Source organism: Fringilla coelebs (genome assembly GCF_963513975.1).
Source record: "Fringilla coelebs genome assembly, chromosome: 6".
NCBI classification, from domain to species: domain Eukaryota; kingdom Metazoa; phylum Chordata; class Aves; order Passeriformes; family Fringillidae; genus Fringilla; species Fringilla coelebs.
In genome coordinates, this window is record NC_140034.1 from 3,729,220 (window position 1) to 3,752,896 (window position 23,677).

The 23,677-nt window shown below is 48.2% G+C and overlaps 1 protein-coding gene across 1 annotated transcript; it reads right to left on the minus strand.

Moving 5' to 3' along the window:
* Positions 1-6: 6 nt before the first annotated feature.
* Positions 7-22,323, minus strand: ATG14 (autophagy related 14; the record flags this gene model as incomplete). Its single annotated transcript, XM_084207678.1, has 10 exons — positions 7-6,590; positions 9,511-9,596; positions 9,709-9,799; positions 10,898-11,015; positions 11,522-11,751; positions 12,334-12,571; positions 16,738-16,819; positions 17,228-17,270; positions 17,406-17,468; positions 22,106-22,323. The coding sequence occupies 10 exons, from the start codon at positions 22,321-22,323 to the stop codon at positions 6,284-6,286; spliced, it is 1,476 nt and encodes a 491-aa protein (XP_084063804.1). The 3' UTR covers positions 7-6,283.
* Positions 22,324-23,677: the final 1,354 nt, after the last annotated feature.

Sequence of the window (23,677 nt, forward strand, 5' to 3'; positions counted from 1 at the left end):
AGGGGCTCCTTTCATTGGGAATTCTGGTGCTAGGTGCCCTTTCTGATCCTCCTGCTCCTTGGCTCTTGTGTGGGCACCTGCCCTGTTCCCTGGATGCTCGAGGACAGAGTGTGGGTCCAGCAGGATGAGTGTGGAGTTGCCTTGGCTCTGTGATGTGCTGCTGGAAGCTTTCCTATCTGCTCTGTATGGAATTTTTTCCTTGCAAGAAGACTCCTTGCAGTGCTTTGCCTGCTCTGCTGCAGCCCTGGCCTCTCCCAGGGCCGTGGGTTGGTGCTTTCCAGGGGAGCTGCAGAAGTTTGTGTGGGATGAACGGCGATTCCTCACACTCGGAACGGGAGCACAGAGTGTGGCATCCGTGGCAGAGTTTCCCTGGATCCTTTCCTGTCCTGCAGTGCTGTGAGCCAGACCTCAGCCTCCTGTTCCAGCCCTCACAGGGTGGATGGTTTGGAAGCCTGGGAATGGACCCTGGCCAGGGCAGCAGCCGTGTTCCAGGAGCCCAGCAGAGCGTGGCAGCCGTGCCTTTGCCCTGGCCACACATCCCTCCTCTCCCTCACCTGGTGCTGGTGCTGTTCCTCTGCCCCTTCTCAGGGCACAGATGCACTCCTGGCTCTCACCATTCCAAATCTCTGTCCTGGTGCCAGAAGAGCCCGTGCCACCTTCCCATGGGGCTCACCTCTGCCCTGCCAACCCCAAGGAGCTGCTGGAAAGGGCAGGGATGGGGTGGCTCTGCACCTGGCTCATCCTGTTCTCCGTCCTTTGGTGCTGGATCAAGGTGTGGAAAACTGCTGGCTGTGGGGGCCAGGCTGAGCCAGCCACCTCCCCCTGCCCTGGGCTCACAGGGAGTGCCTCGCCTGGTTTGGAGCATGAGGAGGACAAAAGGGTTTGAAGGCTTTTGTTCTTTCCTTTAACGGTGGGAGAAGGAAAATGGAGCCCTGACAGCCTGAAATGTGGGTTTGGTGAGCTCAGGGAGGTTTAAAGGATGTGCTGGTTTTATGTTTTGCCTTCACCTGCTCCTGCCACCCACCGGGTGTCTTCCACCCCTCCCGGAGCTGCTCAGCACTGCAGACATGATGACAACCAGGAGGAATGAAATTAGGAATCTAAAGGAAGGGTGTGGCCACCTTGTAACCGGCTGGGAAGAGGGAGAGGAAAAGCAGGATCCCTCCTTAACCCCTGACTTCATCCCCTAACGGGGCTCAGGCTTCACCCAGGCTTCCATCTGCTCCCTCAGCTGCACCTGGACCAGCAGCACAGCAACCCCCAGGCTGTTGTTTTGCCAAAGCCATCGGCATCAAAAGCTTTCTGTTTAATTCTGATGAGGGGAAAAGAGAAAGAAGCTGCTTTCCTGCTCCCCCACCCAAGACTCTGGAAAACTTGAGGCTGACAGCAGCAAGGAAAGTCCCTGCGAGGCTGGAATGGAGTGGCAGAGGAAAATATTTTGTAATTAGATAAGGGGCCAGTGAGGTCATTTTATTTGGAACAGGGTGTGAGATTTTGGTCACCTTTGTTGAACAAGAGGAAAAATGAGGATAAAATAATATCATGAGGCTATTTTGTTCTTGGAGCAGGTAAAGCCAGAGGACAACTTGCTATCTCCCCTACTCCATCCCTGCCCTCCCCCCAGGCTGGCTGGGGAGCGTGGGCTGGTTTATTCATCATTTATTACATTGTCTGCTGGAACTGTCCCTCCTGCACAGCATTGCTGTTAAAAATTGTTTCACAGAGCAAGCTTTTACATCCAGAAATGGGTTGGTTCTGAGTGTTGCCATGCTGAGCTGCCTGCAGGCTTTATTTTTTTCCTGTAACATTGTAAAATGCAGATTTCTGTTTCCTTAAGGGATGGTTCAGGAGAAGCCAAGGTCTGATGAATGTTAGGGTTTTGGGTTCTTTTGCTAAGAAGCAATTAAAAAAAAAATAAAATCCAGTGTTGGATTTACAAAGTTCAGTGTTTAGAACTGAGGATGAAGGACTGCACCATGTGCTTGACTTCCCTGCCTGGGAGCATTTGGAGTGTCTGGACTGAATTTCCAGATAGGCCTGCAAAGAAGTTGTAATAACATTTCCATTGTCCATAAGCTTCCAGTTTTCATCAAGCTCTGGGGCTCTCCTGGCATGGACAGCACTGCAAAAGCTGCCTGTGGCTGAGCCTTGTGGTTGGGCTCTTGCTCCATCCTGGCTGTTTCTGCAGCAGCTTTTCCCTTTGCTGGGCCCTGTTCCCTGTGGAGAAATCCTGGGATGCTGCAGCAGAGCTCAGTTCCTTGTGCTGGACCCAGGTCCTGCAGTGTCTGCCCCGTGCCAGCCCCTGGAGCTGTCGGGAAGGCCGTGGGAAAGCTCCAGGGCTGGAGCCCCTCTGCTCTGGAGCCAGGCTGGGAGAGCTGGGGGTGCTCACCTGGGGAGGAGAAGGCTCCAGGGAGAGCTGAGAGCCCCTGGCAGGGCCTGAAGGGGCTCCAGGAGAGCTGGAGAGGGACTGGGGACAAGGGATGGAGGGACAGAACACAGGGAAGGGCTCCCAGTGCCAGAGGGCAGGGATGGGTGGGAGATTGAGAAAAGAAATTCTTCCTTGTGAAGGTGGGCAGGCCCTGGCACAGGGTGCCCAGAGAAGCTGTGGCTGCCCCTGATCCCTGGAAGTGCCCAAGGCCAGGTTGGACACTGGGGCTTGGAGCAGCCTGGAATAGTGGGAGGTGTCCCTGTCCATGGCAGGGGTGGAACAAGGTGATCTTTAAGGTCTCTTCCAACCCAAACCATTCTAGGATTTCACAGCTGCACGAACCTGCACTGACAGATCCAACCTGAGGCTGACCTCCTACTTCTTGCACAGTGGAAATGGGGCTGAAGCCTCACCTGGGGCTGATTCCCCTTCCCACTGCCTCTGGCTGCTCCAGGCAGTCCTGGTGTAGGGACAGCTGAGGGCATTATCAGCTGCTCTCCTGCCACAAACCAGGGTGGGCAGAGGACAAAAGCTGCTGGTCCTGCTTTAGCAGAAGTGTCCTGAGCATTGTCTGCAGGAGCTCAGCTCAGGCCCAGACTTGGCTTTGCCCTGGCCATGACCTGCCTGTGCTGTGACCAAGGCCATGAACTGCCCAGCTCTGTGTGCAGGAGCCCCAGCTGGCTGCTGCTCCCACTCCTGAGTGTCCAGCAGCCAGGAGTCACAGGGCCATCAGTCCTCCCCATCCCATGTCACAAAAAAGGGACTGGGAGGAGTTTGTTTCTTCTCCATTGTCTGTTCACAGCAGCCTGTGAACCACCAGGGCCTGTGGGCAGAGCCTGCTGGGCCCTTTCCCATCCCTGTCACTCTGACACTGCTTCACTTGAATAACTCCATCCTTCAAAAGAACCTTCCTGCATCCTGCAGTGAGCTTGCAGTGAGGAGCTTTGCATGCAGAAGGAATCCACCACCTGCAGAAACATCCCCAGCACAGCAGCAGCCCCAAGCCAGGCTCACCCAAGAGGTTTACATGTACATAGAGGGATGTGGATATGTGTGTGTTGTGCAGGACTCCAGCCCCTGCTCCCATGGAGATGCAGTTATTTTATGTAAGAGTATTTTTTTAGAATGGGTATTGCTTATTCCACCGCTGTATGACTGATTGCACTGTAACAGGTCTGGTCCCTGTGATGCTTCCAAGGCTGGAAATTCTTGTGTACTTTGCCCAGCACGGTGAAGAACAAACCACACAGAAGTAACAGTCATAAATATACAACTTTAAAAAAAATTATTGTTAAAGATTTATTGCAATAATACAATAAAATTTAGAAGAAAAAAAAAAAAAACCAAAAAACCAAACCATTTGTGTTTAGTTACATCTTAAGTCCGGAAGTTGTGAGAGGGGGGGGCCGTGAGTTTCCCCAGGTGAAAAAGCCACCCCAGGTGTCCCACCTGAGACCCTGCACAGGCACCTGATTTTCAGCACAGGGCTGGGCCTCAGGCTCTTCCTTGGCAGCCCAGATTGGCCACCCCAGCTCACTGGTCACCACCAGAAGTCCCGGCCTGAACTGAAATTCCCGTGTTCATGCTACACAAAAAGTTTTGTAAACTCTCAGCTGGCTGCCTTCAAATATTTATAATTATGGATATTCCTGCCCTCCCTCCCTCCCTCACCCCCCCAAATAACCTGGGAAACGAATCCTGGTGATTGCACTCAAGGTTTGGACACACACAATTCTTCCTCAGCTACACATGTGCAAAACACTTTTAAAAAAAACCACCACAACCTTGTGTTCTGTTACAAAAAAAAGGTTCCATGAAAAGCCCCACCCCAACACATTTGAACACCCTCATGGTGCCCTTGTGCACTCTCAGACTATGACACGGTTGCAAATAAATTATTTTGGAAAACATGGATAGGAAGAATATGGCTTAGAAAAGTTATTGTGTTGGATTTTCTTTCCCTAAGTTCAGTGACAGTGCACGAAGCTGAGTCATGGCCTGACCTTCTGGGGCTCAAAGCACAAAGGCAGCAATGAAAAAGGGACTGAAATGCCTATTCCAAAACAACAAAAAAAAGGTATTTAGATGGTGGGGTCCAGTGCAAAATCCACGGGGAAGCAGAAGGGGCTGGGCTGTGAGCCCAGTTTCCAGCACTGGCGTGTGCTGGTTGCTCAGAGCTGTGAGTGCTAAAGTGCTGTGAGCCAACAGAGCCCAGAGCCCAGCCTGGCAGCGGGGCTGGGGGCACTGGCCCCCATCAGCTGCAGCAGCCCAGGGGCCTGGGCTGTTCTCCTAAAACAAACCCAACTCTCGGAGCAGAGGAGCGGCAGGAGAGGCTGGCGTTGTCTGACAACGCGCGGAGTTAAGGGTCTTTGGTTTAAAAAAAAAATATAAGAGAAAAAGAAAAACAAGAAGAAACTACTGACAACAGATGCCCAGCTCAGGGCTAAAGAGAAGCAGCTGCCGTGGAGGGGTGGGTGGCACACGGGTGTCACTGTCACACCTGGCTTCCCACCCCTCCTGGGTGGGGACAGGGGCAGCACTGGAGAGGGAGAGAGAAATCCACCACAAAACACCCTGTGAGATGGCTGGGAAAGCCAGCCCTGGAGCTGGGATCAGGCAGGGATGTGGCCTCTGTCACCACGTCCTCGTTAGGAGCTGTGACCCCACGAGCTGAGGGGCAGTGGCAGGAATCCTCCCTCGTGGAGGGAGGGCAGGAGGCTCCTCCTGGGCTGGCCCTGTGGAGGAACTGTCCCAGCTCTAAATGTAAACGTTGGAAGCTCTGCTGAGCAAACCACCCGTGGGTGTCCCATCCTGCAAGGCAGAGGAAGAGGAGGAGCCCTTGCTCACCAAGTCACCATTCAACACCCACCTCCCGGGGTTCCACGAGCCAGCTGTGCCAGGGGAACCAAACCAACTTCTTGGCAGTCAGTAAACAACAAACCCCACCATGAACATACAATAAAATAGGGTTAAAAACACATGTAGTGTGGAGAGCGCGTGACTTCACCAAACTGGCTCGAAATGGGGTTTTTCTAATGCTAAAAAATGGCAACATGGTGTGGTAACCGATGGATATTATTGCAACAATGCAATTCTGTATCAGCATCCAATGTGGGTCTAGCAAGAGAATGTCCAGTGTTTCTTTGGTGTATGGTATTAAGAGTACAGAGCCTGTGTGCCTCAGCACAACACGAAACTTCTACACCTACCAGTGGAAACAGCATGAAACAAGCCAGTTTTCTATGGCAAAACTGGGTAAAGATTCACAACCAAATCTAAACCAAGAGCAATTTGCTGTGTGAATTTCCTGTCCATGCTGATCATTTGTATTAAAAATATGGCAACAGAGATTAGAAAACATGTTAAAAATGCATAATTTTCATGTCCTGAATGAAAAAAATTTAGAAATATGCATTTTTGCATTATGCAAGACAGATTTAAAACACACACACACACACAAAGGAAAACCCTGTAAGGAGTTAAGAAAGTGGGAACTGCATTTGCACCACTGTCCTGACCGCGCCCTGAGCAGCCTTCCCTGCGCTCATCCCGATCCAAACACTCCAAAATCTGTTTCTTCTTCAGAAAGCAGAGCTGGAGGTTGCTGGGTCCTTTGCCAATCCTCGATGCAGACAGAACCAAGACACGAAGTGCCCTCGCAGGATCCGTCGGGAGCACGGAGCTAATTTACAAAACGGGGCCGTCACAGTCATCTTGGGGAAATAAAAAGGTTTTCTCCGGTTTACAAAACAGAAGTCTGACCTTTCCTTTGTTCCAGGCACTACTTAACTGAATAGGTAAAGGTTGACTACAGCCCAGTCGGGGAGGGGTTGCTGGCACAGCCCCCTGTGCCCGCTAGCGGTGCCCGGTGTAGGCCTTGAGCCACGAGGTGACCGAGGCGGCGGCGGACGAGATCATCCCACCCGCGCTGCTGCTGGCGATGGGCTGGGACACCTGGGTGCTCTGGCTCTGCAGCATCTCCACCTGCTGCGAGGGGATGTCACAGAACCTGGGGCTGGGCAGGTTCTCCCAGTCCGTGCCCAGGTCCGTCTCCTCGTCGCTCACGTGCTCGTCGCCGCTCTCGTCCGTCTCGCCCGCCGCGCTGGGCTCCACGAACTCCATGGAGTCCTCCAGGTCGGCGCTGATCTCGAAGGGGCCGGACCTGTGGGGGAGGACACCATCAGTGCCTCTGCCCTCTCACCCCACAGCAGCCTGCTCTGCCAGGGCACAGCAGAGATCAAGCGTCCTGCCTCCATCGGCTGGCAGAGGGAGCTTGGTGTCACCCCCTTGGAGGGAACACAAACACTTGGCCCAGGAAGGGACAAGGTTCCAGACCACGGAGCAGAACGGTGGGAGAGCAGTTCTGCTCTGGCAGGGACAGAGAAACACAGAGCAGAGAAAGCTACTGGTGATAACTCAGGGCTCCACTGGTGGGAATCTTGGCTTGATGTGGAGCAGCTTTAATTTCCAACACCAGTCCTGGCCAAGCCAAGAGAGCTCAGCTCCGTCAGGCTGCACCCTGCAACTCACAGGTCTGGCACAACCAGAGAAACTTCTGAGTCTCATCAGTGAGACCTCCCACTCTGCCCTGAGCAACACCTCAAGCTCTTCCTCACTCTGAGGTTGGCCAGACACTGGAACAGGCTGCCCAGAGAGGCTGAGGGGTCTCCTCTGGAGACACTCCAAACCCCACCACAGAGAATCAGAGTGGCTCAGGCTGGAAGTCACCACAGTGGCTCATCCGGTCTCATCTCCCTGCTCCAGCAGGATCATCCCAGGGCACAGGATTGGGTCTGGAATGGGTCACAGATGGCTCTGGAATGTCCCCAGTGAGGGAGGCTCCACCCCCTCTCTGGTGTCTGTTCAGGGCTTGGTCACTGCACACGTTCCTCACGTTCAGGTGCAACTTGAGGGCATCAGTTCCTGCTCGTTCCTCTGGTGCCACTGCTGGGCCCCTGGAGCAGAGCCTGGTCTGTCTCTGAGCCCTCCCTGCAGGCAGGGACAGACAGGACTGAGGGCCCCTCTCAGCTCCCTCAGCCTTTCCTGGGCAGGGAGATGCTCTGAGCAGGGCCATGGGCTGGATGCCCGGGGTCCTGCAGGGTCCCAGCTGCGCTGTGACTCAGAGTTCCCTGCTGCCACTGCCTGGTGGGAGAGGCAATTGCATCTGCCCCATCCCACTGCTCTGGGCTGCCTGTATGCCATGGAAAAAGGTGGATTCCCCACAGCAGGCAGAGTCCCTGACAGAGGTCACTTCAAGCCACAAAACTGCCCCATGAACATGAGGAGGAATTTGATGGAATCATGGAATCATTTAGGTTGGAAAAGACCCCCAAGATCACTGAGTCCCACCATTAAACACAGTGACCATTCAACACAGGCAAGAGTTTATCCAGCCTTAGTGGGAGAAGGAGCCTTAAGCAGTGATTTGTCATGGGAAATATTAATCCAGATAATTAAAGCTTGGTAAAATTATGAGCATATGAGAACAGCAGCATATAAAGGAGATTGTCAGGCAACCACAGGCTTAGGTATCTAAAGGAAAACAAAGAGAGCTGGTTGTTGCAAACTTTGCAGCCAGCTGAGAAATTAAAGGCAAACACTCCTCTTTCATAATCTGGAAAGCAATGGGAGCACTGCCTCCTGGCAAAGCCTTCTGCTTAACAAGGCAACACAAGAAGGAGTCATCAGGGTTGAGGCCAGAAGGGACCATTAGATCATCTCAAGTGACCTCTTCTCTAACAAAGGCCACTGAGTCCCACCCTTCTCCCTGTCCTGAGCCCAGCAACTCCTGCCTGATGACAGCATCCATCCCAGAAACTCATCCAGCCTCGAGAGGATGACAGAAGGAAACAGAATCCCCACCTTCATTCCTGTGGGTAATTAATGTCTCTGCTAAGTGCATGTGCCTCATTTCAACCAGCTCAGACTCTCTGCTCCCAGTGGTGTCTGTAAAGCCATTCAGCAGCCTGGTGAGTGTTTTACCAGCTCTCCTGTAACCCTTTCTTTTACTCTCTGCACCCAGCTGATGCATGGAGAGCTCTGGGACACCTGCACAGGTGCCCACTGCAGCCCCTGCACCCTTCAGAGCGGCTGCTTTCCTTTGAGGACACAGCTCTCCATCCTCTGGCTATTTCCAGCACTCTATTTCAGGCAGCAAGCACAGATTTTTGTCCAAAATCTTTTACAAAGATATGGCTCCCCATGTCTGTGGGCTGACTCAGTAGGGATATATCCAGAGAACACAAGGAAGTGGGAACAGGCAGCTCCTCTTAGTGGCACTGCAGGTTTCTGAATAAAACCAGATCCGTACAAGAGAACAAAGCAGAAAAGCAGATTTCAGAACATCCCTCACTGTGTTTAAGGGGGGAATAAAACACCAGGCACATCAAACAAATATTTGCAGACTGTCTTGGGCACAAGTGACTTGTGTCTGGGTTATCCCAATGGGGAAATCAGTGTTGTTTGCTTTCTTATATTTAACTTGTTAAAAAAAGAAATAAATTATTAAACCCGGTGCGTGCGTGCCAGAACTGATGTTCTTTTCATCACGTTCTAAGCTAAGAGAAGAGTTGTCTTTAATCTTAATTTACATATAAATGAGTATTATTTAAAGGGTGAGCTTTGGTCTAGGCAGTTCACTGACTGGAAGTATTCTGGGAAAGGTTTGCCTGGGACTCTTTTCAGGGTTTGTACTTCTGGATGCTCTCAGGTATTTGCATGTTGGCGAGGCGTGGGCAGGGTCATACTTGGAGCATGGCAAAGCTGCCTGGCATTTGTGCTGCTGTTCCCTGGAGGGAAGGAGTTCCTGCTCCTGGGTGTAGGGGAAATGAGTCCATCATCAGCTGCAAAGCCTCCAGCTGAGCCTGCCATAGGCAGGAGCACAGCAAACACACGTCTGTGAAATTTAATTCCCTACTCAGGAGCCCCCTTTTCTGTCCAGTCTTTCCTCCTTACCCTGATTTCTGTGCTGAGGATTGATCTATAGGCACAGCAGAAGAGAATCTCCCTGACAAGTAACAAGGCAAAGGCATCAATTCCAAAGGGATTCAGCCACAGGAGAGTTCATATTTTGCTTTTCTTACCTGCCCAAATTCTCGGTGTCTGGGCTGACCAGGTACATGAGGTTCCTGAGGGTATGCAGGGGGTGCAACAGATCTAAATTTACATGCTGACATGGGGAAAAAAAAAAACAAACCCATGATCAGGTCCTGAAGGAAACCAGCAGGCACAGCTGATATTTCAAAAGCTATTTAAAGATATCAAGTGTGCATCCCCCCTACCTGAGAGAAGCAGAGGTGAAGGATATTAGCATTCAGCTTCTTCACTGCCCGTGTGAACCTGTGTCTGCTGAGATTCTCTCCACAGAATTCACTGTTTAAACACCACACACACAAAAACACACAGAAAACAAAATGCTGTGAAAATACACTTACTGGAGGCATCAGCATTCCATGCCCTGGCTTCCTAAAAATCCTGGAGTAAAAATCCTCGCAGCAAGCACTTGTTCAAAGTCTACAGCCAGTTCTAGAGTGCTGAGGAGATTAATTTTAAACCTAGCAGGACTGTGAGCATTTTATCAACAAGCTCTGCTTGCCCTGGCCTCACCAGTTTCCACAGGACAGGTGGTGTGAACTGTAGGGAACTCAGATCCACCTGAGCCAAACTGTTTCAGATCTCCTTGAAAGTCTTGCATCATTTCCTGTTCCCAATCTTTTCCTTCTGTGAGGGCTGAACACCCAAACAAAGAAACACCCAAAATCAGAGAATCACAGAATGGTTTGGGTTGGAAGGGACTTTCAGATCATCTGGTTCCAGCTCCTCCAACCCCCCAGCCACAGGGTGGGAAAAAAAGCTGAAACTCTAGACAACTTTTGTGCCCTCAGTTTGACAACCACTCTTTTAAAGCACTTAAAAGAATCTCAGCAGCACATCTGGAACCCCTGGGAGTCTGAGCAGGTCTGCAGCCCCTTCTGTGCAGATCCCAGCTGCTCCACACAGACAACAAAATTCCAGCAGTGCTCTTCATCCCATATGGGGTTTACTCCAAGGTTTTTGATGCCATTGGGAATGACACTGCTGCCATGCCATATTACAGCACTTGTCCTACAGCACAGGAGGCAGCAGAGCTGTTCAAGAGCTGCTGGATTGGGCTGGGATTTTGTGAAGCACAGTGGGGTCCAGTGAAATGAAAAGTGCCATTTGTGCACTGCCATATTTCATCTCTCATTTGAGCATGCTGAATATGTCAATTAGAGAGGTGTTATTTTCAACTCTGATGGCTGGTCTCCCTCTCAGGAAGTAAAAAAGGAGGGAGGGACTGTTAACTGAGGTCTAAAATCCTGCTAGCCCTCCCCTCAAACAGCACAAAAATCCACAAGCCACCTATGTTATCAAAAGCTGTTCCAATTCATGACTTTATTCCTCAGACTAATCTAAGGTCACTGATTCCCCTGCTGTGATTTTACTTGCCTGTTGCAGAGCTTCTTGGGAAGATTTACATCAAGTATGAGAGACAAAGTGTTAACGAGCTGAGTTGCATAGCACAATGCAGCACTGATGGTATGAGCAGGGTTATTATGTTCCATATCTGAAAGAAATAAAAACAACACGAAATCCTTGTTTTAAATGAAGTCTTGGTGGGTGTGTTAATATGTTCCTGGAGTCTACTCTGGAATATGTCATTTCTAAGTATGGAGAACAGCCTGAATCTAGCAATCATTTCCAGTGAAATCTGTCAGAAGTTGGAAGAAAATAGTAATTCTTGGAATTCCTGTTAAGATGATGACATGTGAACTGTGTCAAAACTGTGAATAATTAACTTTCTCTATTTCACCGTGCTGTGCATCCCAGTGAGCATTTCATGCAAAAGAAGACTTCAGCAGACTAGTCATAAAATCACAGAATGCTTTGGGTTGGAAGGGACCTTAAAGACCACCCAGTTCCAACAGGGCAGGGAATCTTCTCCTAAAATCCCTATTCTGGCATTTATTTCTTGCTCAGGCTGAGAACAAACAGATCAGACTACTGCTCCTCAGTGCCTTCTGCTGGCACCCAGAGTGTCCCAGCTGCCTGAAACCAGCCCTTGCCCCTTACCAGGTCCCTGTGTAGTCTTCTTCTCCTCCACCCAGTTGTAGTAAGCAGAGTAGTCCCCGTTGTTGGGGAGGATGATCCAGGGCCCCGTGATGCTGATGCTGGTGTCCCCGTTGTGGTCGTCGCACACCCACCTCCCGGACAGGTACGTGGTCCTCCGTGCCTCTGCCAGCTTGCTCACAGTGCTGGAGGTCATGGCATTGTCACTCTCTGAGGACACATCTGCAGGGTCCCTGCAAGGCCCAGAGGGGTTGGAAAGAAGTGGTTGGGAATGGAATCAAACACACACTTGGCAGGCACTGAGCCAGGTTTCACCCAGGGCAAAGCGCTTGTGTGCTTTACAAGAACGCTCCTGTAAAAGTCCTCAGTCCCAAAACTACTTTCATTTGTTCTGGGATTTTTAATTACCTGTTTTTGTAGAATCCTAGAAAGGTTTGGGTTGGAAGGGTTGGGTTGGAAGGGACCTTACAGACCATCTCATTGCACCCCTGCCATGGGCAGGGACACCTTCTACTAGAACAGGCTGCTCCAAGCCCTGTCCAGCCTGGCCCTGAACACTTCCAGGGATAGGGAATCCATATTTTAAGGAAGTTTAACACTGGACATGCAGCTCATTTCTCTCAGTGGGGAGATACAAGCACCTCCAGGTTCAGATTCTTCCATCCTGGACCTCTATCTGTGGGTGAGAACACAACAACTCCTCCTCCCACCCACAGACCCTAAGGGAACCAGACCACCTACCTTAGACTGACACAACTCCTTTCTGGGTGCCTAAAATCAAGCAAAATGATCCCAAAAAGACCAGCCTGCCATACCTCATGCTTGTCTTCACCTCCTCCATGGGGAAGATGACCGAGGTCAGCTCCAGGATGTGCGCGCGCCGGAGGTTGGCCAGGTGCTCGTACTGCGTTTTCAGCTCATAGGTTTTTTTCTCCACCAGGTCTCCCAGCTTCCTGTTGTGCTTCTGGATCTTCTCCTTCTTCTCCTGGTGCCTCTGAGCCCTGCGATAATGCTTCTGGTTCTCCTCTTTAATCCTCAGCAGCCCCTCTGTGTCTGTGAGAACAGCAGCAGATGTTATCCCTTGGAAAAGGAGCTGGGAAGTGCTCGTAGGAAAAGCTTGAGAAAAGCTTGATTAATATTTATGGAAAACAAGATCTATGGTAGCTTAAAACAGAAAACCCTGCTCAACTATTAACTTCTTCCAGCTGCTCAGTGGTACAACTTTTTAATCTCTTCTGGAGATCTCCAAAGAGACTGCAACTGGGATTATTCTTTCCCTATCTTTTACCCAGCTATTTCTGGATTTGGAGCACAAAAGCCAAGATTTCCCAGTTTAATTAAACTCCTGAGATAATCATCCTGACAGAAATAGCCTGACTGTACATGTTTACATCGTGCTGGCCAAAAAAGCCCTGCCCTGCTTGCAGCCAAAATCAAGTGCAGATAGCATCTTCATTCACCAGTCCTGGCACCTCTGCTGCTGCTAGTGTGGCTTATTTGGGATTCTCTCTCTCATGGATGTGCTCTCACAGCACTTGGATCCCAACAGTGCAGGCTCCTTGTTCCCACAGGCAACACTTGCTATCTCCCTTTCCACTCACAAATGGGAATTGTGCTCATGGGCTGAAGTGCTGCAACTGCCTGGATTCACTCCACGTGTGAGGCAGCTGAGGCTTGGAAAAATACCCTGCAAGAACACCCTGAAGTATCCAAGGCTGGGCCTGATGATCTTAGAGGCCTTTTGCAACCCCCAAAATCTGCTAATTCAGATATAAAATAAGTGGCTGCAGTAATGAGAGTCAGCCACCTCTGTCTTCTAAAAGCACAGGGAAAGATTTCTTGTGCTCTCCCGAAATACATGTTCAAAACTCTCCCTGTGCCCTAGTTTGAAGTGTGCCTGCCCCTGCAGACACAGAGGCTGCTCTCTCTGAACATCAGGAATTATTTCCAGTCATCTGATCTACTGCAATCCATGGTGTGTCTGGTAGGAAGAAGATCTGGTACGTAGGAGACACAAAGTCCCAAATTAAAGGAGGTGAGAAAAGCTCCTCCATGAAGATAAGAACTAATAATCCTCAGGTTTATAATATAAATAAGTGACCCCTGTTAGAGGGGCAGTAGAAAAATCCACTTTTCTCTGAGCAATGCCAGAATCCCTATGTGTCAGCTGTAATTCCCTTTCCTTTAAGCAGTCCTGTAACATCAACAGAAAATCAATTAACACTTGCAGTCATATTCCCAAACTCTCCCTTTGCAAAAAGAACAGGAGACAGGACAAGGAAGAAAAGGTCCAGCTGTTCAATTTTCACATTCATGTTTGACTTGAAAAGCTACTTTTTCAGAGTGAACTCCCTTCCCTGCAGGTCCAACAGCAATTATTTGGGAGCAGGGGAGACACTGCACTGAAATTTCCTCTTCAGCAGTCCTAGTACACAGACAACTGTCCTGCCCTCTGCACAGCAACTCTGCTTTATAAGGTGTTTAAAAATCTGTCCCCAGAAGTATTTCAGGACACCACTGTGTCCCACACACCTGCACTGCCTGATAAATGCAAGCCCAGGCATACTGATCTCTGCCCAGAGAGCTCTGCCAGGGATTTGCAAGCCTGTCTCCTTGAACTGTTCTGCACAGAAAGAAGGCAAACACACAGATTTTAAAACATTATTTTAAGCACCACCAATTATTGAGGTCTCCAGGAGAGTCAACTCCAAAAGCAGGAACCCAGTGTTCTAGAAATGGTTTTTATTTCAGAAAATTAAACTATGCCACACCCAAGAGCAGAGAAACAACCTTTTCACACTTTTTAATGTGGACCAAAAGTGACCAAGTTGGATCCTGATCTGTTGGCTACTCACAGCTAGAATTTTTGGTCTCTCTCCAATAGCAACTGAGCTAACAATAGGTTAGTTGGGCAACAGTCAGCTCTGTTTTTAGGTTACATCTAATCAAGTTCACTGTGAATCAAGAGAAGTTGCAAAAGTTGCAGATAATAAATTCCACAGAAGAGTGGGGAAATGGAGAACTAAACTCCCTGGTTGGTCCTAACACTCTGCCACCTCCAGAGCAGAGCATTTTGAGAAGAGTGACTAATTCCTTAAAGTCACACTGATTTCCTCTTCTCCTTTCTTCACAGGCAAAAGACAAAAAGTCATAATCTAATCTCCATAACAATAATCCTCTACCCACTGAAAAGCTTGTTTTCTTCAACTTCCTCCTCTCTAAACTAAACATGAATTTTCTTAGCTGTTCTATTTAATTTCCAATGCTCAGACTTTCCTCAGAAGATTTGTATCTTTCTTATATTGTTTCAATTGGACACCAGGCTTCCACTGAAGCAACAGCAATACCTGGCACAGCAGGGTAACTGCTTCCATCTTAAATACAGCACTTACATTAGTTAACCCAGAAAAAGGCCTGAACCTTTCTGGAGCAGCACAAGATTGATAATTTTTATTTAATTTGCAATTCCCCAGATCCCTTCCTGCCAAATCTCACCACCATCCCCCATTCTGGGTTTGTGTTTCTCTTTACAACAATGTGTACCTTGACTTTGTAATTTTCAGATGATGCTGTCTATTTATCTGAATGATTTTGAATTTGGTCCTGGTCTCCACAGAAGTCATTTCATCACCCAGCCTGGCTTCCTCCATTCCACCCTCTATTCTGCAGAGCTATTATGGGAAATACTGACAGGAACTGGGCCAGGAACAGGCTCCTGCTGAGCTCCACCTGTCTCACCTCCTCAGCTTGACCAGTGCCACCACTCTGAATGAAGCTTTTCTAACCTTCTGTGATGACCTTGCAGGGGGGTTACACCCAGAGCAAATTTTGTTTGCTCACAAGACAGTGAGCAAGTTTCAGGCAGTGCCCAAATCCAAGTTACGTGCACCCTCTGCTTCATCCTCCACTGCACCTCTTGATCCCCAGATGAGGATTGATTTGACATGAATATCATGACACAAATAACAAAACATGGATTTGACAAGAATACCATAACTAAGTGATGCCTATTTTTACCCACCTCACCTGTCAGTTACCAGCAGAGCCCCCCCAGGTCTGTGACAGGATGCCTGTGCCATCACTTGGAGGTTCTGCCTTGCTGCACCCTTTGAAAGCAGGTAATGTTCTCAGCTTCCTCACACACCCTCACATGTTCCCAAGTGCTTCACAGACCACCTCAGCTTGCTCCTTGGCTTCCATAAAGCAAATTAATGTGTAGATGTCTGTTTCCTTTCCTTAGCCTGCAGTCCTCTCATGATGTCAAATTTAACCAGGCTAAGCAGCTGATCCCAATTTATTTGCAGGAAGATGAAGGAAAGGCAGCACTGAATGAATGCCTCAGACTTTCTGCACTGTTATTGCTCTCTTTCCTGTTAACTAACACACTTTTCTGCTCCCTCACCTTTTCTTTATCATCCATTTATTATTGTTACTGTCTCCTTTTTAATTGAAAATAATTTTGCACCTCAGCCTTTTCGATTTTTCACCCCAAGCCTGTGCTAATCCTTTATGACTCTTCTCAGGTTCAGCCTCTGCTTCCACTCTCTGTATGGCTCCTCTTGAATTTCAAGTCATAAAAATATCCCAGATTCAATCAATATGCTTTTGAATATGCCTCCTCTACTTCCCTTGCATGTAGGTTGTAAGGAGAGCTGCATATTTTCTTCTGAAAATGACCCTGCAAATTTAGTGTAAAACAATCTAATGGGGTTCAAAAAATGAAAAGCCTACATCTTAATTTCAGTGACTCTGAATGGAAGAGAATGCAGCCTACATCTTAATTTCAGTGACTCTTGCTCAAGTAGGATTTTAGGATTTTCAGACAGGTGTGGGTTAAAATTCAGCAGTTTCAGGAAATCTGTGACAGCTGCAGAGCTGTTCGCTCCTCCTTATCAAGAGGAAGTGATCAGAAACACTACACTGAATAAAGCCATCTCTAGGGACACAGCCAGAGTCACAGGCTGCTAAGCATTTGCTCTTAACACTGCTGCAAAACCATCTCCATCCAGCTGAATAATGTCTGCTGTTTGCTAATTAAAACCCAAGCATAAAAAGGCCAAAATCCACTCAGTGATTTGCCTTCAAGTTGATTTAGGAAGGGACTGTTTGGAAATTCACCATTTTTAAAAAAAAACTAATGCTCAAATTCACCTCAATTGATTTTTCACTCTAAGGCACGGGGAGTTTTTCCACATCACAAAAGCACAGGCATTACTCACGTCTTGTCATTTCATCATTTTCTTTGCAAATGGTCTGTTTCAGCTGCTCAATCCTCATCTTGCAAGACATTATTTTCCATCTCTGAAAAAGAACATTCAGCAACTCTAGGGCACAAACGACTTCAAACATGCTGAACTAATGATTAACAGCAAAGCCAGCAGCTTTAGTGCAAAAAGTAGCAGGATGCTCTTGAATGGATCAAACAACTAAATATTTCATACAGTGTTTTGTGCACAGAAGAATGCCACAAACAAAATGAGTGCTTAGTACAAAGTCAATTGGTAAAATAAGTTATTGAACAAATATGTAGTGAGAGATGAAAAATTCAGACAGCTTGGAACACTCTGCTGGCAGAGCCCATTTCAGTTTTGCTTACAACAGGCTCTTTGGGAAAGCAGCACAATGCCCTCAAGGTAAACTGTAACTTTAAACTATGAGATCTAGGAATTCAGAGAGTTTAAAAACCATGGGACACTTGGAGCAACTCACCAGCTGATCAGTAATTTCTTTCCCTTCCATGGCCTTCAAAACACTAGAGGAAAAAACATGATTGAAAGTTTTATGACTATCTGGACTTCATCTGTCTGCAGCAACAGTGTGTTAAAAGAGACTGTTTCCTTTTATGAGATCTCTTAGCTTCTATATCAATTTAATGAATACAACTTACTGTTTTTGGAATTCTCTCTGTTTGGTTTTAAGATGCATCAGCCTTTCTTTCTTGTCTGAAAACCTGGAAGAGATTAAATTCTTTTATTGATATTTTGCACAATTACAGCACTGTAAGTCATCTGAAAAAGATAATAAAATTGAAGCTTGGGGATTCTCCAAACCTCAGCTATCTGTCTTGATCTGGGGAAGTTAATGGCTAAATGTGTAAAACTCTTGCAGAATTCTAGAGCATGAGTCTCACTGGAATTGCAACAGAGCCTCTAAGCTGGAGAAACATCAGAGTGTTGAGCTATCAAACAAATAGCAAATTACTGCTGTTTCTAGATTTATAGCTTAGCAAGATCAGTATTTTGTATGTTACAAAAAACATGGAGTACTTTAAAACCTTCAGTTACTGGAGAAATTAATAGTACTATATATCTCACATAGCCCATGACCCAAATGTCTGCTTCAGCTCTGCTTCACTGGACTCTAAGATATGGGAACTGATCAGAAAGGAATTTTTGCAGGAGTCATCATCCTGTGTTTTCATCCTTTGAGTATACAGAAAAGCCACGTTCTGCCCCCCTTATTGCTCCACAATTCATTCTATTTTTCTCTGCAACACATAGAATTGATGATGATCCTACCAGAGCTGAGATATTTGTAAATGCTCCATCCCTGGAAGTGTTCAAGGCCAGGCAGGATGGGGCATGAAGGTGGCCCTGCCCATAACAGGGGTTGGAAATAGATGGTCCTTAAGGTCCCTTCCAAGCCAAACCATGTGATTTTATGATTTTACCTTCATTTCATGGACATTTATGCTTCATTTAGAAAGAACAGTACACTAAGCCTTGACAGGATGACATCTTGGATTTCCCTCTCTGTTACTCTATGGATTTGATTTCAGGTAAAACTTCAAAATGCTTCACTTTTTTCCTTCAAGTGCTGAAATCTGAAAGCTTGGTGACTACCTTTGGATTCAAGAGCGTGTGTAACCACCCTCCCACATGACATTAGCATTAGAACAACAAAACCACTGGCTGCTGCTTTTGTAGTCAAGCAAAAGAATCTGTTTTCCTTCCAAAATAAACCAAAACCAAATGCAGGTGCTTGGCACAAAAGCCAGAGGCCACACGTGAGCTGGAGGAATGTGGTGCAACTGGAGCCCAGCTCGTCCCCTCTTCCTGAGTGTCCTCACCCCAGGAGTCACCCTGGAAATGACAAAAGGCTCTGCATGAGCCTCCTGTTTACCACAGAGCAGAGCTCACCTACTGCACCCGACCTTTGGCTGCCACCAAAAATCCCCTGGCCCACAAACACAGAGCTCAGCTGCCACCCAGGGAGAGCGCTGGGGTAATCTGGCAATTCTTGGTTTCTGAGCTGGACTCATGGGCACAGACCCTGACTGAACAGAATCACCCAATTCCTGTCCATCACATCAGCAAAAAGCTGAATGATCTGTCAAAGAACAAAGGAATAAATGAAGTTCTGGCTGTGGGGGGAAGACAGAAATATTTGTGGAAGTCTGTAAAACTCCAGCTCACCACGCGATGTCAAACAGCTCCTACCAAATCCTCCAGCAGCTTCCTCCTAACCAAACATTTCCACTGCTTTATATAGCTCTGATTCCAATTGCACTGCATTCTGCAACTCCTTCTTCTTTATATATCTTTAGCCTTTCAATTTGGCAAGGAAACAAAACTTGGGATGAATTATTATAGGAACTCCCATAAAATGTAAACTGAGAGGAGAGAACATCTTGAATTACCCATGAAATGTTTCTCTTTCCTCAAGTCTTATCACATTGAGGTGAGATTTTCTGTGGTTGCCTGGCTGATTTCCACATGTTCATGATTAGAGAGAAGCAACCAGAAAGAGGGGCTTCCTAATCAACAGGGAGTTGATTAATGCTGAAGGAGCTGAGGGTACTATATTCACTATAACTCCCCTGCTGAAAAAAAATCACTATTCCTAACCAGAACCCAAAGCTTGGAGAAATTAGCCAGGCTCAGACATCACAATTACATTGTCTTTGGCTTTTGCCATCTGCAGATACACAAAGCAAAGCAACTCAGCAGTCTGGGAAACACAGTCTGAGAATTTATGCACACAACAGGCTGGAGGACACTCCCAGGAGGAAGAAGAACCTCTGAGCTGAGACCAACATCTAGATGCCAGCTTGGCTTTTGAATACACAACACATTAGTCATGAAAGGAAGGATGGCAGTGACTGTTCTACTGGAGGAATCTGGACTACTCATCCTTAATTGTAGCTCTCCTTAAATAATTAATCTTAACAGCTCCTCAGTCTCTCCCCCTCACAGATATGGGGTGTGATTTTTGCCAGACAGATGAAAAACTTTTACTGTAGCTCTTCTAAAACTTAGCTCACAAAATAGTCCCATGAAATCTGAAATAATTAGAACATGAAATTGTTTGTCTTCATATAAGGAAAATTCACAAGAAAATTCTAAAAATAAACCACTGTTGGATACAAGGAGCAATGCTTGGTTTCCCTCTATTTAACCAGGAAGATAATGATCCTTTTCCCCCATCTGTAACACTTCAAAAAGACAAATGGGAGGCCCAAGTGCCCCCAAACACTTCTACATTCTGAATTTCTCACTCAGCAAAGAAAGCCCTTGCCATGACACTCCTCCAGCAGTGGCTGATCTAAAATTAACCCAGGCACTACTAGAAGGCATAAAATAAATAAATAAACAACGATGGCTGTAAACACCGGCTGAAAGGCACCCAGTGAACTGCACCTGTCCCTGCATGGCTCTGCCCTGCTGCTGCCTGGTCACCATTTCAAACATCTCCCCCTCTCCCTGGGCTCACAACACAAGAAATTCAGACACAGCCACAAAAAGCAAACAAAGAAAACTGACCTCTTCTCCACTCTTAAATCAGTCATTCCAAATATTAATTAGAGAATGCAAACAAACTGTTTCAGGCACGGTTTAAACATAATCCCATTATCCTCAAAACCCAAGCTTTTGTCCCTACACAGTGTTCCTGCAGCCACTGAGGATATTTAGGTTGTTAACATTGTGTTATTCACACAGATGTGCTGTACCTTTAATTAATTAAAATAAATTTGCCATTTCTAATGAATTGCACTACTGCAATAATTCATGGAAAAGTTCTGAGCAGCAGGAGAAACAAAGCCTGGGGAAATGGAGTGTGTAGGGAGGCCCCAGGTTAATACAACAGCAGTGACCCCCAGAGATGGAACTGTGATGTCCAGGCAAAGAAGGGGGGAAAAATAAAATAAGTAGAGATTTAATCCTTGCAGTTAAAAAACACAAGGTAAATATACAGGAGCCTTTCCAGCCACAGACAAGTGGGGCAGTGAAAGCTTCTCAGGAGGATGCAGTGACAACTGTCAGACAGAAAAGCTGATCCTGTCTCATGTGAGAAGATAAAGAGGGTTTTCTCTTACACTGCTGCTTCTGGTACTTTGGCTAAAGCTGCTTCTTTATGACTTCATTTTCCTGATGGGCAGAGACTTCTTAAGCCTTGGTTAATACAAAACAACAGAGCTCCAACTCTAACAAAGGCTACAATTGAATTTCTATAATTAAACCTGACGTTTAGCCAAAAACTTAAGGCTGCAAAAGACAGGAAAAAAACCAAACTTGGTTTATATTCCAAGCTCCATATCCAACCTTTTAATAGACTCTGCAGAAAACCCCAAGCAGTCTCACACAACTACACGTTTTCCACCTATTTTAGACAGGCTAAATCTAGTTTGTGGTTCTCCAACACAGCTCTTCTACATTAAAAAAGGGAACAGACAGACAGACTTTAGTGACAGACTAAAGTCTGAGCTCTGCAAGCTGACTCACACTGGCTGACAGCATTTCCCCACTCCCGTGGATGTTGGTGGGTGAAAGGCACCACTGTCCCCTTGTTCCTGGGGACACAAGGAGCCTTTGGACGAGGACACGGCCACCCCACACACCGGTGGTGGCTGCTCGCCGCCTTCCCAAAATAGCCCCGGGAATCGCTCCCAACAGCTGCTAACGAGGGACCGGGAACACGGTGCCAGCCAAGAATCAGAGCCCTTCCAGACATGGCCCCGGGGACTTTTGAAGAATCTGGGATGGACAGCAGGGCTGGAGGAGGCATCTGAGTCATTCCATGAGGAAATTTGTTTATGGGCACAGCGCTCACCCAGGGAGAGCCAGTGCCCCAAAGGGAGCAGCAGGGCACACCAGGAACTCAAGGGGATAGTTTTTTGTCCACATTTATGGGTAAACACACAAGAAAATGTTTATTTTCTTTCTTATGCACCTTCCTAATTTTGCTTAACCACTTAGAAAAATACTATTTCAAGGAGTGTTGACGAAAAGAGGTAACCCGTTTGAAATAACACTGCACGGCTCTCTGTGCCCCGAACTGCCTGGAGCTTCTGTGGCTACATCGATACGGACACATCTGCACCTGACCGAGTGAAACTCGGGGTGACTCCTTAATTATTATTAAAAATATTATTATTTCAAGGCTCGTATCGAGGGTGCTGCTGTGTCCGCCCCCAGCCCGGGATGGGCCCGGCGGCCCCCGGAGCCTTCCCCACCCACACCCTGAGCCCCCCGAGCCCCGGGACAGCGGGGAAGGGGCACAACCCGGCCCCCATGCCCGGCCCCGAGGCACAGCGACCCGCAGCAGGGCAGGGAGAGCCCGCCCCGCTCCCCTCAGCGCCGCCGGTACCTCTCGGAGTCGCGCCCGTCGAAGAAGACGAAGTCGCCGCTCTGCACGCACTTGGCGCAGGTGAGGCGGCGGCGCGTAGTGTTGCAGAGCGGGCATCGCTCCACCGCCACGTAGAGACCCTCGGCGTCCTCCTCGGCGCCCCGCAGAGCCCCGGGCCCGGCCGCGCTGCCCCCGCCCGGCCCCGCGGGCTGCGGCCGGCGGCCGCTGGGAGCCGCCATGTTGGGGCCGCGGGTCACGTGGGACGCTGTTGCCGGGCAGGGCATTGTGGGAAGGGGCGCTGAGGCGGCGGGTGGGAGCGGGGGAGGGCGCGGGACGGGCCGCGCTGCGCTCCGCCGGGAAAATCCCGATTTTTGCTAGAAACTGCGCCCTTTGCCTTCTGCAGGAGGAAAGGGAGCGCCGCTGGGATCAGCCCAGAGCGATGGGGGTGTTGTATTCCGGTTCGTGGGGCCTCGCAGCGGGTAGCCGTAGCGTAAGCAGGCAGTAACGCTGCTGTGGGGAGTGCGGCTCGAAGCACGGCTGTGTATTTACGGGAACTTCAAAATCGCTTTGTCCAAGCAGCAAATACCGATGCACATCCTGAAAACCGACGCAGAGGGAGGTCGCCTCAACCCAGCCTCCATGGTGGAGCGACGATGGGGAGTTAAATACACAGGATGAAGGAGGGTTGAGGACAAGGGACCTTAAAAATCATCCAGTTCCAAGCTCCTGACCTCGAAAGGAACCCCTTCCACCATCCAGGGCTGCTCCAAGCCCTGTCCAGCCTGGCCTTGGGCACTGCAGGGATCCAGGGGCAGCCACAGCTGCTCTGGGCACCCTGTGCCAGGGCCTCAACACCCCCTTTCTGAGCAAAGAAGTTTTTCCAGCTAACTAATATTTCCTAATAGGAACCTACTCTCAGTTTGAAGTAATTTCCTCTTCTGTCTGTAGGCAATTAGAGGAGACAGAGTTCACAGAAGACAGAATAACTTAAGAAATATCCCCATCTGCCCCTTCCCAAAAGAAACACAACTGCAACAACACATTGCCCTACCTTTTTTTTTTTTTTTTAAGAGCAATTCCCAGCCTATATTTCCTCCCTTCCCAGTGTTATCAAACACTAAGCAGGAACAGCACTGTGGAGGTAGAACCAAGATACCAAGGTTGTTGTTTTTAAGACAAGAGTTACCATAGCAAACATTAACTTAATCATTAGCTCAGTGAAAAGGCACAGAGCCCATTTCTTATCTCTAAGGCTTCATCTGTACTTCTAAAGAACACTAATTTTACCACTGAAATCATGTGGCAAGCTCTTAAGAAAAATGTGATTTCTTGAAGAGGGCTCATCTTAGATAAACTTCCCCCCCCCAACACCTCAATAAAACCAGGGTGTTTTCACTTATAAAAGATTATTCTAACTGAAGCTCATCAGCTGCTACTGCAGCTACAGGGCAAATAAAAGTCCAGCCCATGGCGGTGGAAAGTCTCCAACGTTAGAAAGCAAACAGCAAAGTAAGCCCGTGTTTAAAATAGGCTTGAGTGTGGAAATCCACAGTTTGACAGAGAAACTGATAACAGCTAAGACCAGCTTATCAT